Source organism: Hyalella azteca, unplaced genomic scaffold, assembly GCF_000764305.2.
Source record: "Hyalella azteca isolate HAZT.00-mixed unplaced genomic scaffold, Hazt_2.0.2 contig11374, whole genome shotgun sequence".
NCBI classification, from domain to species: domain Eukaryota; kingdom Metazoa; phylum Arthropoda; class Malacostraca; order Amphipoda; family Hyalellidae; genus Hyalella; species Hyalella azteca.
The window spans coordinates 29,467-44,879 of record NW_025941373.1 but is presented as its reverse complement, the minus strand read 5'-3'; the positions used below and the strand labels follow the sequence as shown (position 1 = coordinate 44,879).

The 15,413-nt window shown below is 39.3% G+C and overlaps 1 protein-coding gene across 1 annotated transcript; it reads right to left on the bottom strand.

Moving 5' to 3' along the window:
• Positions 1 to 553: 553 nt before the first annotated feature.
• LOC125178608 (dnaJ homolog subfamily C member 16-like) lies at positions 554 to 6,136 on the bottom strand. Its single transcript, XM_047882809.1, has 5 exons — positions 6,057 to 6,136; positions 3,100 to 3,301; positions 2,448 to 2,712; positions 1,507 to 1,941; positions 554 to 642 (listed from the first exon to the last, which is right to left on the bottom strand). The coding sequence occupies exons 1-5, from the start codon at positions 6,134 to 6,136 to the stop codon at positions 554 to 556; spliced, it is 1,071 nt and encodes a 356-aa protein (XP_047738765.1).
• Between the last annotated feature and the right edge of the window lie 9,277 nt (positions 6,137 to 15,413).

Below are 15,413 nucleotides of genomic sequence, written 5' to 3'. Positions count from 1 at the left end.
TTTGTATTTTTTGTACGGTAGATAACATTCATGAGATCTTTGCCGAACCTCCAGAACGTTGTTTATATTAACTCACTGATAACTTGATTGTGGTGTAGTTCTTGACTAAATACTTGCGCCACAGAGAGTTGCTCCACTCGCGTATCATAATTCAAGTTGTGTGTACTCGCGTAGCATCATTACACCCTCATTTATCCAGTGGCGTAAGGACTTCTACAGTGTATAACTGACTCTACTTGCGATTTTTCTTTGTAATATTGTGACGAAGCCTAGAATTTTGCGTAATATTTTCTTCTCGCCAATTTATTGCATTATCAGACAATAATAAATAATGATATTGATATTATGGACTGCTGTAATGAGACAGGCGAGCAATAACGTTGATCAAACGCTTGGCAGATGAAGCAGCAGCTGGAGACGGCAGTCGAGGATCACGTGTGGGTCGCTCAAATTTATCGTACGTCGGTGACGAGGCGTCGTCTTAAATTAATCAACCTGTTTTGGGGAGTATTCAAAATCTTTATCATATATTAAAATGGAATTTACAAAGATTTTACTGAGCCGAGTGGAGTGATGTCATGTTGGAGTCTTGATTACACGGCAGCAGTCGCGCGTCATCGCCTTCTTTGCCACCTCCCAGCCCTGCAGAGGCCCGTCATTTACTGCACTCTAAAACTTTTGCCGATGGGTGGCAAAGTTTTATGATGAGTTGTTGGTATTTAAGATGAGTTGTTGGTATTTTCTTACGGTAATGTTCAACGTTCTATTAGAGTATACAACTGTACATTTTTCTTAGCATTAGCTTGGCTGTGTTAAATGAAATTCTTTATCGACCTATAGGAGTAACTTTAAGATATGGTCTGAAAATAGGACCGCGTTCTCATTCGAATCGAATAGAACGAAAAATTTTGTAAAAATCCGAAGCCTTTTTCTCGTCGTGTAGTTTATACACAGTCGATTAAGAACCGTGTGTGATAGTGTACATACCTGCAGTTTGCTTTGATAATTATGTATAATAACTTAAGTGATTTCCATAGTCACGTTATCCTTTGGCCTTATCAATTCAGTTTAGATTAATCGGTGCAAAGTTTATCCTACGTACAGTAGGTTAGCAGAAAATAGTTTTCCATTTTTCATTTCGTATACAAATATTAACTGTATCTTCTCACTAATTAACCATTTTCATTTTTTTTCATCTGTCATTTTTTGAGAAAACTTTATACGCGCACGTTTTTTCATACATCTCGCAGTGAACATCCCAGTAAAGAAGGTTATTTGAAGATTGTCTGAACACGAAAGTATGAAAGCGACAAGACTAACATAGACCTACAACCTAAGACAGAATTTTACCAATGTCAAAGTAGTTTCATAATATAAACATAGCAATATTGCAGATTCTGAAATTGGTGACAAATAGTATCATGTGTTATGATATTTCAAAAGTAGTAGAATGGCACTTGACATTGCGAACACTGGTTGATAATGCGCACACCATCACTATCTGACCATCTGTTAATGCGTATACCCACACTTTATAGTGCATGAGGAAGCCAATACCAACGATGAGAACAACTGTCGCCATCATAGAGAACACAACGTAGAGGTCGCCTTTACTGAGACTCTGCCAGAGCGCCTCATGCCAGTGTGAGAGCCGCGTCAGGATGCGCCACAAAATACAGTTGGCGTGTTCGTCGAACAGCTCCTGGAGTTCTGTCTCGTACGGCAACGCAGCGTCGGTCGTTAAGAGACGTTCAATGGACGCAGTTAACACAGAGCTCGACGTATTGTAGCGCAAGTAAGCGTGTTCTGGTGACGAGTGTACATTGTCGCTGTCGTCATCAGGTTGCCAGCTTTTAGGCACCCATGTGAACTTGATACGACGACTGTCTGAACGCCACAGGATGGCTACGTGCTGGTGAACTTCAGAAGGCGAGGCCGACACTGAAATATTCAGCCGCCAGATATTAATTCTGTTAAACACAGCGAAAGTGTGCTGAATTTATCATGCTTAATTTAAGATTGTCACAAGGAAGAAATACAATGATGAAATTGCCGTGAACGAGATGGTAATCAAGTTGATAAGATCTGAAAACCCAATTTTCCGTGAATTAAAAACAAAGCAAATTCACCCACAACATGAAGTTTACAATGAAGCTTAATTAGGCCAATTATGAACACATGCACAACGATAACACACTTTCTCTGAACAGAAAGGCTGAAACAGGATGAGGCTGAAAGGCTGAAACATACAGGATGAGGCGGAAATAATGGTAATAATAAAATTTAGGTGGAATTCAATTGATAACATATATAATCATACAATCATGTTTAAAAATCGCGGAAGAGTTATGTCAAATAGTTCAAATATTTATAAAAAATAAATTAAATTAGATCTTTCACTGTCTCTCGCATCTATAAAGCTAATGAACCGCATTCAAAACCCTCACCACCAACGAGCGCGTTGACGAAATGCGCCTGTTTTTCCTGGAAGATGTAGGCGTAGTTGACGAGGTGTCGGTGCCGCATGTCGGCGCGCTGGCTGTGGTGGTCGGGGCGTCCGCGCGTGGCGTGCGACGGCTGACGCTCGAGCGCGTACTGGCGCAGCGCAGCGCGCGCCTCATCGTCCCGCGCCGAGTTCTCCGTGAACAACACCGCGCAGAAGTGGCGTCGAGTCCGCGAGACCGAGACCGGGCACAGCCCCTCGAATACAGACTGTCGGGGAAAGAGTGCGTAGTTAACTAGTTTGATTCATTAGGTTGTAGAAAATAGGGTTTTGGAAAGAGAGTTTGGAAGAGAGAATTCGGGGATTGATTTCAACGTGTGATTCATGAAGTGGATGAATATATGAGTCCGCCGTGTGATCCATCAGATGGTACATATTGGAGTTCTTTAAAAGAGTGAATTATCTCGCAAGTATAACTAGTATCAAATAAGGATTCAATTATCCGATCACCAATTGGGCTCAATGAAATTATCCATCACCGCAATACAGCTCAACTATTGCACAGCAGGACGAAATAATGAAGAAATTGTGCAACACTAGTAACCTATGAAAGTGTGCAACACTAATAACCTATGAAACTGTGCAACACTAATAACCTGTGAAGACAGTCGCGGCAGCATGAGGAACTGGTGCGTGGAGAAGACGTCCCGCATGGTGGCGTAGGGCAGGTCGGCCATGGCCACCGACGCGGCGGGGGTGGACGCGTCCTCCCGGAACACCAAGAGGGTGTCCACCTTGGTGGACACTGCGTACCGCGACACCACGGCCTCCGTTGACCGCAGACCTATTTGCACATACCTGTGAAGTTTATAAGTTTAGTACGAGTGTTGTTATTACAGTGTGCTATTACATGGTAGTGTGTACCTGAGATGTGTTAGTAGTGTGTAATGTGTTCAGTACGAGTGTTATTACATTATTATTAACACTTACATATTATTATTACAGTGTGGTGTTACATGGTGATGCACACCTGTGAACGGCATGTGTTTAGTACGAGTGTTGTTATTACAGTTACAAATATTCCAGGTTTATGTTTCAAGAGAGTCAAGAGTGACGAGAAATTATTGTAAGGACGATTGTAGTGTAGAAAGGCTAATATAAATATCTATAAGACAGACAGATTTGATGTATGAGATTAACAGAACACAACTGGCCGAAAATTTCAAGTAATACAGACTGGTAATGAATAATTCTCAAACTATATGTTCTCATTTCTCGAAAATACTCTAACCGCTGGCCCAGGGGTTGACCTAGCATAAGTCGATGCTAGTTTAATGTAATTGTTAATACTAATTAACATCACATTTTCAATTAAGTAATTTCAGAATCATCTACTGCATCAGATTGCTGCAAAAGGATTTTAAATCAAAAGTCGCCGAATTCATTGTAATATACTCATTAAAAACCGATTCCAAATCAGGTTATTATTAAACATGGTTGAACTATATACGGTTGACCCACGAGAAGTTCCGTCTTTCAGTTCAGCTTTCTTGTTACGTCACGTAGATCGAAAAACGTAAACAATCCCGTCATTCCCATGACGGATTGGTTGACTGGTTTGATCGCATTTCAGTGATTGGTTAATGCCCGTGACGTCCCTGAGATCAATGACGTCACAGGCGAACAATCAACTGCATCTGCAAAAATGAGCTTCTCATGGGTCAACCTATAATACTAGTTCAACATGATTATCAAACAACTGAAGAAATGAATTAGAATTAGAATGACAACAATCAGCCTCACAAATCAATTGTTTTTCGAGTAAAAGCGAAACAATTCAGCAAAATTAGTCGCATCTTCTTGCAGCTGATAATGAAGTAAAAAAAATCGATAAAATTCTTCAATCTTCTCAACATGACATATCTCTAGGTAGTTTCGTTAATAGATTATTGCTTTATCTTAGCCAAACCAAAACTCATAAAGTATTGAGATAGTATTATTATATTAAAAATAATACTACGTATCGTAACTCTTCATAACTTTCCATAGAGTATTGTTTAATTCAAAATAGAAGCAAGTAGTTTTCTTTAACCCAATCCCGGACGAAATAGAATACAGTAACTGAAGGAATACAAAGTGCTCTTTGCTCACAACAATGGCTTGCAGTCCAAAACTACCATTGCGAAATCCCCCCCCCCTTTCCAAAGCCTAAAAAATACGGACATTTTTGGGTTAAAATCAAAACCCAGAAAAGCGGCAGCATGTTTTTGGGGTAGCAGAGGTAAATGAGGTTCACTTTGCTTCGTAACGGATAACAAGCACCAAAATTTTCACTCACGACGATCATTAGTAACATGACACGAACACGAGAAAAAATAAAATGACTTTCATATACAGCATTGAAATAAATAAAAACTTTTTAAACCGAGAGGAATAAAGCTATTCATGTAAGCGGAAGATCTATTAATACTTTCATGGCGAATTTCAGAGCGACAAATACTTTTTAATCAATTCGATAAATACTTTAGGCAGTTCTATAAACCTTTTGAAGATTCCACAACGAAGGGATGTAGGACCTTACCTTTGACAACCAAAGTGCTTCCAGAGCTTAGCCCGTATCTCCATCACCTGCTTTTACTGCCTGGTCTTCAGTTGCGATGCAGATAGCAGACCAAGCACATGTAGTGCTAATGATTGCATTGCAGGATGTTCGCAAGTCGATCGAGGTCGAATACTTATTGAAGAGACAAGAGCATGCATGTAGTGTATCGCAGGGATGATTAGTTGCACAGCATCACATGTCTCCCGTCATTCTATTTCACCGATGATCTGAACTCGTGGAAATTAAAATCTCGCATGGTTGATTTATCGAGACCACATAATTCATAAACAGATGAGCGACTTGTGACGTGTCTCTGATGAATGGTTTTACCGGTTCACGATAACTAAAAAAAAGAGGATACGAATGATTTCTCATGGGGGCAGCAATGACACACGCTATATTCCTTTTTTAGCCACTTGTAACGTGTCCTCGAAGTTCGATCTGAACGAGACGCCACGACAATCTCTTCGTGGAATAATAATAATAATAATAATAATAATTCCTGCACGAGAAAACCATAGCAAAAATATCTGTCCCAACGATGGTCGAGCGTAAAACATTATTATGGAGCTCATTTATAGAAAATATCTGGATTAATATGTGACGCAACTATCAAGTAAACAATTTCTACTCTATTCTGTACACGAAGCTTAAATTACTGTACTTTCCACTAGTGATGTAACCTAGAGACGTCGGTCATCCTTACTAGGTGCACAATAAGGGATGAATATCTTCAATCTTATTTCGTTCCATAATGTGCGCATAGAATTATAGTTTTGCCTACAAGTGGCCAAATTGCATCCCATCCTCGTACAGTTATTAGACGCGAAAAAATTAGGTCACCCGATTGGCAGCGATGTTAATCTTGACCATTCCCATTTAACAAAGGAATTTACATCGTGGAGGTTGAGATGAGCAATGGAAGTTTAAGCGACTATGGTCCTGGCAATGAGTTCTTTCATGATCTCGTTTGCACCGCTGTAGATCGACTGGACTCTGGCATCCACGTACGCCTTGCTGATGGGATACTCGGTCATATATCCCCAGCCTCCGTGCATCTGCACGCAGTCGTACGCCACTTGGTTCTGCATATCCGAAGACTTGGCAAATGATAAATAATGATAGTGTGATCTCACATTATTTGGGAAGATATGTGTAATAATCTCGTTATTTGCGAGAAGTAACTAGAGAGTTCAAGGACATCTTACTTCAATTGATTTCGTACGTGTACAAATTTTTCAAACAATCATAAAGAATCAAATAACCTAAAAAAAGTTATGAAAGTTGTGACAGAGTTGATGACGAACAGAAAGAGACTGAGTTGATGACGGATAGTCAAATATTGAGAGAGAATCACGTGGTGACTGCACAGCAAGATGATGTTCGGAAAGCAGAATGAAGGCAGGCTCTTTAAAATACTTACTAGATACATCAAACCATCAAGGAACAAACGCTTGCACTGAAAAACAAGTTACACTGGAAGAAACATCTTCAGTCACATGCAAAACCTTAATAGTAGTACAATGGACACCGTGTTTGTTGTATCAGTGGTGAAGTTATCACGCAGCGGTCGCAAGATAAAAGTCGCCAACAAGGGAAGGTATGTCGGAATCAGTAATTTATTCAATCGGAAACGTTTAATCAACAACAGCTGATAGGAGGTCTTGAATAGCCAGGCCGCTGAAGCTAGCAGGAAAGATATAGTGCTAATGTCTAAAAATGACCGCTACAATGCTATACAAACAAAGCCCATCGTACAGGATGACGCATTTAAACAATGAAGGTGTTCACTAGCACACGAAGAATGAGCAGAAAAATACCAGGAATCCTGCCTACATAACCACTCAACCCAGCATTAAGACCTGAAACAAACACTAAGGTTATCATGTTTACTCGTTCACATTCCAACTATAAGACTATAAGATGCTCGTTTTAGGAGTTATTATGTGACTTGTTTAACCAATCCTGATAGGTGTTAGTGCGCAGCACCAGCAAGTTCTCGTTCACCCGTCTGAATGTGAGGTGAAACACGAAGAATAGTACAATTACAATAGCCGAGGCTGCACTTCAGCAATGGACGAAGAGAAAAAATTGTAACGGATCACAAATCAATGACGATCGTAGCGGTGATGTTTTATCAAAATCACCAAACATTGAAAATGCAATGCATGCTTCTGAAGATTCAAGAAAAGGGTCATTCATTATCGCACTGTCGCGAGACTCAGTCGAAAAAATTATAAAGTTCCTATCGCAATAAACTGCGGCAAATCACCATATTGTGAAAATTAGATTTTTCAGAAGCTACAGCAGAAGACTCAACCCAGGAAAAATTGGAAGCTCTCATTTCCAGAGCCTGGACGGAACGAATAGAAACCAAATTTTGACCTTTTCATCTCTTGAAACGGCAGAGATGAGGTGACTATTAAGTACGTATGGTGACTGCACAGCAAGATGATGTTCGGAAAGCAGAATGAAGGCAGGCTCTTTAAAATACTTACTAGATACATCAAACCATCAAGGAACAAACGCTTGCACTGAAAAACAAGTTACACTGGAAGAAACATCTTCAGTCACATGCAAAACCTTAATAGTAGTACAATGGACACCGTGTTTGTTGTCGTATCAGTGGTGAAGTTATCTCGCAGCGGGCGCAAGATAAAAGTCGTCAACAAGGCGAGGTATGTCGGAATCAGTAATTTATTCAATCGGAAACGTTTAATCAACAACAGCTGATAGGAGGTCTTGAATAGCCAGGCCGCTGAAGCTAGCAGGAAAGATATAGTGCTAATGTCTAAAAATGACCGCTACAATGCTATACAAACAAAGCCCATCGTACAGGATGACGCATTTAAACAATGAAGGTGTTCACTAGCACACGAAGAATGAGCAGAAAAATACCAGGAATCCTGCCTACATAACCACTCAACCCAGCATTAAGACCTGAAACAAACACTAAGGTTATCATGTTTACTCGTTCACATTCCAACTATAAGACTATAAGATGCTCGTTTTAGGAGTTATTATGTGACTTGTTTAACCAATCCTGATAGGTGTTAGTGCGCAGCACCAGCAAGTTCTCGTTCACCCGTCTGAATGTGAGGTGAAACACGAAGAATAGTACAATTACAATAGCCGAGGCTGCACTTCAGCAATGGACGAAGAGAAAAAATTGTAACGGATCACAAATCAATGACGATCGTAGCGGTGATGTTTTATCAAAATCACCAAACATTGAAAATGCAATGCATGCTTCTGAAGATTCAAGAAAAGGGTCATTCATTATCGCACTGTCGCGAGACTCAGTCGAAAAAATTATAAAGTTCCTATCGCAATAAACTGCGGCAAATCACCATATTGTGAAAATTAGATTTTTCAGAAGCTACAGCAGAAGACTCAACCCAGGAAAAATTGGAAGCTCTCATTTCCAGAGCCTGGACGGAACGAATAGAAACCAAATTTTGACCTTTTCATCTCTTGAAACGGCAGAGATGAGGTGACTATTAAGTACGTATTATGCCAAAGGATAGTTATCCCAACACTGCATTATACCATGAGAGGAAAGTCCTACTGGGGATCTGGGTATAAATTCCCTTAATACAGTTAATAGAATAGTGTCAAAAACTTCGATATGTTTATAATCTATTTTAATATGTTTATAATCAAAGTTACAAAATGTTACAGCTGATTATTATAGCCAGTTCTTAGAAGTGGATTACCAGAAAGATAACTTGACCTCAAACAATATTAGCAGTGGTAAAAAAGCTCAACCTGCAGTTCTGGGGCTAAATACGCTCTCATTATAGCCTATTCTATTGTGGCAGTAAAGCAATTACTTGTAAATTAGAAAGGGTTTTCCCAAAAGCCTTGCGCTGCTTCACATATTCGCGCGTTGTTTCAAACTGCCACTCGCAGTTGGCTGTTGACATCACACCAATGAGAAGACGTTCCTGCGCAGGTGAAATTGAGTTGTTAATTATAATGAGAACGTAAACATACTCGAAACACTTCCTGTTATATGGTCTTAATTGCGTTGAGCAAAAATAAATGATAGCTGAATGTAAATCAAAACATTACATGCTTATGATTTGATCCCTGGATTCAGATGAAAGAAGTGGTGCAGACGAAAGAAGTGGTGCAGATGAAAGAAGTAGTGCAGATGAAAGAAGTGGTGCAGATGAAAGAAGTGGTGCAGATGAAAGAAGTGGTGCAGATGAAAGAAGTGGTGCAGATGAAAGAAGTTGATGCGGGATTGATGAAAGAAAACAGTAATTATCCAAAAAGAGTAATTTGTAATAAGTGTTTATTGCTGTAACGAATGTTTTCAGCCGCAAAATATGTAATTTTCTAAAATATTCATCATTTTAAAAATAAAATGTCGAGAGCACAGGTCGACCAAACGAGAATTTGTTCTTAAGGCAATGCAATGCATTGCAGCAAGTGCTTCGCAAGTTGGGAGTCTAAGTTGAAGCCATGGGTTCTAGGTACCTGAGGCAGCTCTTGCATGAGTTCATAGAAGCCTTGGTTCTCTTTGCCCAGCAGCGCCGTCGCTGGCAGGCGCACGTCCTCAAAGAAGAGCTCGGCCGTGTCCTGAAATAAGGGATCTTCCTTGAATATAAAACATTGAATAAAACTATCCCTTCGAGACCCAAAATGGGGTTAGAAATGACCCCAGAATGTGAAATTTTGCAGTAATGTATATATAAATTACCTGCTAAAAATTTATTATACTGTGGTTTTCTTTCTGAAATGAAGTGTAAAACATTAGATGAAAATGTCTAGAGAATTACTATGATAGTTTTGTAGTTATGAAGTCGGGGTCATTTATGACCCCATTTCGGTAAGAGTTGTTGACCAGAAATTTCATGCTAAAATTTATTCTCCATTGTAATTAAGTATTTTTTGGCCATTTACAGATTTAAATACAGTAGCAATGTCTCGTAAATTTCATACTGATGATGAAATAGGATAAGTTATGAATAATTTATCGGATTTGGAGGTCGATAGTGAAGAAGAACTCATATGTGATGAAGATTCAGAATATGAAGACCACCTCTTGCCTAATGAAGAGGATTCTTCAGCTTCTAGTTCTGAATAAAACTCCGATGGAGACGATGATGATGATGACTACATACAATCAAGAGATGGGACAAACTGGAAGAAAAAAGCCCCTTCCACTAACCGAAGAACTTCGAGGCGAAATACTCTGCGCGTGGCACCATGGACTTACTGGCATCAGTAAAAACATAGATACACCAATAAGTGCATTCCAACTTCTGTTTGATGATAGTATCATGAATATGATAATTACTTGCTCAGAAAAGAAGGCGGAAGAATATAGAATCCAATGTAATCACTTGCACAAACTGTAATTTTCAACTATTTATAACCACTATGCAGTGTTTTCTGGAAGTTTGATTTCGATCTTATAAATAAAAGTTTTGACATGTAAACATTCCTAACAAAAGCTTCAAAATGGTCAAATTAGTATTTTTATCCATTATTATTGCCGAAAAAACTATAATTGCATGTTAAAAGGGACATAAAAGACTGGGGTCAAATATAACCCCATTTTGGTCATCTGTGTATCAAAAGATGTTTTGGATAGACGAAGGCTATTAGCCTTTAGCATATGTAAGAGTTTTCTATTAGACATAGGGTTCAAAATACACTCATAGGATGATTTGAAAGTGATCTAATATTGGTAAATTAGTTGGTTGGCCGACGTTGCCCTCGGCCAACATGATATGCCCGCTAGTGCAGGCAACTCGAATTTCCTCCCTCGAAAGTGTAAACAAAACGTCTCAGACAAAGCCGAAGATAACATCAGAAGTTTAGATCTTGTACATCACATCAGCCTCTTTTGAATCTGCCTCGACAGTTTCATCAAAATCGTGAAAGAAAACGAAGGCCAAGAAAAATAATATTGTCGACAATCGGGTGGGCATCTGTAAACAACTTCACAGTGTTCGCTAAGCAAATATTCGAGCATCTCTGATCTGTGATGGAGAATGGCATTTCTCTGCTTTGATATGAGCTTCCAAACTGGTGTTTGTCTCGACAGTAACAAAAATGAAAGGGTATTTTGTCAAAATAGTGACACTTCATGCACCCAGCTCTGATATACCGCTTTGTCGGGCCAAACGGGCTAGGATGACCTGCACAAGGTCAAAAGAACATCGTTAATTAAATAAAATCTCAATAATTTTGCCTCCAAAATTACAGTACATATTATTGCCATTTCACAAATTTGTAATTGAGCCTTCGTCGATCGTGAATTTTTAAGCCTGCAAGAATCTATTGTGTAGGTAAATAGATATTGCAGTTCTGATGGATATAGATATAAATCATTTTGAATGACTAGCTGGTTCTAATGTACATGCAAGGTAGTTCGATTCGTTTCAGCTATCGAGCTGGAATGCTTTGGAGTGACCATTCTCTCAAATAATGTGGGAACTCGTACAACATTCTGTCAAGTAATGTGGGAACTCGTACAACATTCTGTCAAGTAATGTGGGAACTCGTAGAACATTCTCTCAAGTAACTGAGCCTGCTACGCATCAGGAGCCTGCTACGCATCAGGAGCCTGCTACGCATCAGGAGCCTGCTACGCATCAGGAGCCTGCTACGCATCAGGAGCATGCTACACATCAGGAGCCTGCTACACATCAGGAGCCTGCTACGCAACCAGACACCAGCGCGGCAGCAAGCGACGATCAGCTTCATAAAATTCTTCCCCGGGAGCGTTGGCTTCTACCCTCTACAGATGAGGGTAGCCGTGCTAGTGGTCAACGGTCAACGTGCTTCAAACATACAACCAGTAACTGGGTTACACTTGTTGCAATTTATCTTATTTGGACCTTAGATTGATTTTCTCATGAACAACCAATTCAGCGTCGTTAATCCAGATACCAATCATATTCCGTACATGATTAAAATAAACTGACCTGCTGTCTACTTACATTAACTTTAAACGGCAGTTAAGCGTCAGTGAATGATGGTGAATTAAAACTCTAGTGACAATGTATGGCTTAAATTTTATGTTCACTTTAGTTTATGGTTAATTTTCATTTCAAGTTCAGTCAATAATTTACGTAAATCTATGCTGTAACGCGATTTAATTCCTCCTAGTGTAAAATCGCGAAGATTGTTCTCTTCATTACCATTCAAATATCTACATTTTTTTGCATTTCTCTCTCCGAAGACGTAAAGTAGCAAATAAATTTTATAAATCTAAATTTAATCTGTAGCCATTAGGAAAACGACGAGGGCCCGAGCATATAATTGCATCACACCATTGCACGACATTGTTTTCTCGGCTGAGCCTTACGTATCTCCTATTTTCATCTCCTATATAAGTTAATTATTTGTCGATAAGACAAGGAGATCAGTGTGAGACTCAAGCTTGATTTTGATCTATATAGCTTGAGCCGCTGCCTGAGTTGTCGTGAGAGGCTCGTAAAGTACAATATATTCTCACGTCAAGTATAATGACTACGAGCTTGAGATTACTTGAGTCTGGCTACATGTTTATTCGTCGATGTCGGTTGCGGCAATGAGAAGATGATATCTTTTCGGAGTTTGCACCGACATCTTTTAATACGTAGGTACCCAGTTAAAATTTAGATCCGCTTCAGCTTCTGATTCCTCGAATCAGAAGCTGACACGCCTCTGAATTTGGTTAGGGTATGTGCAACCGGAATCAAGAACTACGTACATATAAATAGCCCTACTATACATGATAATTCCTTCCCTATTTAGCCCTACTATACATGATTCCTTCCCTACTAAGTCTACAGTTCCACCACCAGCAGGTTCCTATATATATACACCAGTTGCTAATTTTCACTGAAAGCAAAAGATGGTTCGATACTTTATGCAGACCTAATAAGTGCTATCTCATCTTACGTATTTTTTCGCGGGCAGTGGAGTGGACAAGTTTCCAAAATTCAAATATAAACTGTGATCGGAATAAGCATCATGTAATTAAAGCAAAACAAAATCATTTTTCATGTGAGCTGCCCATATACTTGGCATATAAACTGCCCAGTAACAAAATTTACCACTTATAAAAAATAGCGTGTTATGCCGACTTCGCTATTTTGCTCACAATCTCCAATCTCAAAATCACGCAAACAGTGAGAACATAAATTAATCTTAAGTTTCTTTGCAAGAAGAAGACGATACACATTTAAAAACAGAACTCATATATTAACGTCGTGCAAATGTGGCTGAGGGTAACAGTAGAAGTGACTATACGGCCGACGTTGCCCTCGGCTAACATGATATGCCCGCTAGCGCAGGCAACTCGAATTTCCTCCCTTGAAAGTGTAAACAAAACGTCTCAGACAAAGCCGTAGATAACATCAGAAGTTTAGATCTTGTACATCACATCAGCCTCTTTTGAATCTGCCTCGACAGTTTCATCAAATTCGCGAGAGAAAACGAACGCCAAGAAAAATAATATTGTCAACATTCGGGTGGACATCTGTAAACAACTTCACCGTGTTCGCCAAGCAAGTATATATCGTTAATTGGATAAAATCTCAATAATTTTGTCGTAAATATTGCGGTGCATATTATTGCCGTTTCACAAACAAATTTGTATTTGAGCCTACATCAATCGTGAATTTTTAGGCTCGCAAGAATCTATAGAGTAGCTATTTAGATATTGCAGTTCTCATGAATATAGATATAAATAATTTTGAATGACTAGCTGACTCTAATGTACATGCAAGGTAGTTCGATTCGTTTCAGCAATCGAGGTTGAATGCTTTGGAGAGAACATTCCGCATGAGCAACGCAAGAACTCGTAGAGCATTCTCTCAAGCAACGTGAGAACTCTCAAGTCTAAGTGAGTAACTAACAAATGGGTATGGAAAGATGCAATCGTAGTAGTTGGAGGTTTTATTCTCGTGCGATTGTGGAACATTTTCGATGTAACTCTCAAGCTTAAGTGAGTTACTTACGAATGAACAAGGGAAGATACAATCGTATTAATTGGATATTTATTCCAATCTAAGCAGAGTTGTACATTGAGTTGCAACGATGAAACTTATCTTAAATATTATCCCACACAGTTAACCAAAGCCCTTTGAGAGAGGGATATCGCAATTTCCCCTCGTAAAGAAGTTTTGTTAGGTTTAGGGTTATTGTGCCCCATGCAAACGTACTCAGGAATACGAAGGAATACGAAGCTGGCTGGTGTGTATAGTGTCTTGAGGAGTGCATGTGAGGCTTGGCACTGTGCATTACAACATACGTGGTAACATCAACGTACAGTAGTTCACAAACAAATTTTGCTCTTCATAAATAAATCTGCTTTTCCAACGAAATATTTTCCCATATTACTTTTCATGGTCAAAATAATCATGGTCATGGTCAAAATAATCATTGTTAAAATATTCATGGTCAAAATAATCATGTTCATGGTCAAAATAATCAAAATAGAAATATTGAACAGGATAAGCCCATTACCGCTTATTTATATCAGACAAAGGCAGATAACTGAACACATAATGAATGCGCGGGACCATTCAGGTGCAATAAGTGGCAGGCAGATTAGCTAGGCAAGCCGCCACCGGGAAATTCCCACGCCTGCGACTAAATTCCCATTGATTACGGTGACGCTACAGGTAAAAATCCCATGAAATTCAATGGGTCTGTGCTGGTTATTACATTAACGTGCTGCATGCAATTTTGTTGTTGCTGACAGAGTTCACTAAACAAAAAATCGTTTTAATTCATGGTGAACAAAAAAATCCAACATTCGTTGAATGTGTCAGTAGCTCCCGTGAAATGTAGACATTATGCAGACCATCAAAATCTAAAACGTGTTTTAAGATGGTGGGTCACAAGTGAATGAAGTTGTTTTCAAACTTCAAGACGTTAGGTATCCTTGAAACCAAAGCTTGTGTTTACAGAGAAAATCAAACAGAGTTGATAATAGTTTTGATATATCCATTCAATTTTCAAACGATGCTTGGATTACTAGCAACACCAGTAACACCAACAACTGCTGTATCTCTCACGTCAGCTAGAGATGATAGTTGCGTTTATTAGAAGCAATACCTTCACCTCAACCCCTCATCACCACCACCACCACCATCACCACCACCAGCACCATCTCGTGGTAACATCAAAGTTAGTTCACAAACGAATTATGCTCTTCATAAATAAATCTGCTTTTGGGGTCATTCAGGTGCAATAAGTGGCAGGCAGATTAGCTTGGCAAGCCGCCACCGGGAAATTCCCACGCCTGTGACTAAATTCCCATTGATTACGGTGACCCTACATGTAAAAATCCCATGAAATTCAATGGATCTGTGATGGTTATTACATTAACGTGCTGCACGCAATTTTGTTGTTACT

Bases quoted from the DNA above. Each gene is read 5' to 3' on its own strand.
- LOC125178608 (XM_047882809.1), bottom strand. From the start codon at position 6,136: ATGCAGAACCAAGTGGCGTACGACTGCGTGCAGATGCACGGAGGCTGG. The intron at 2,713-3,099 runs GTTATTAGTGTT...TTTCCCCGACAG, and splicing joins TGCCGCGACTGTCTTCACAG to TCTGTATTCGAGGGGCTGTG. The intron at 643-1,506 runs GTCAGATAGTGA...GGGCCTCTGCAG, and splicing joins GGTATACGCATTAACAGATG to GGCTGGGAGGTGGCAAAGAA.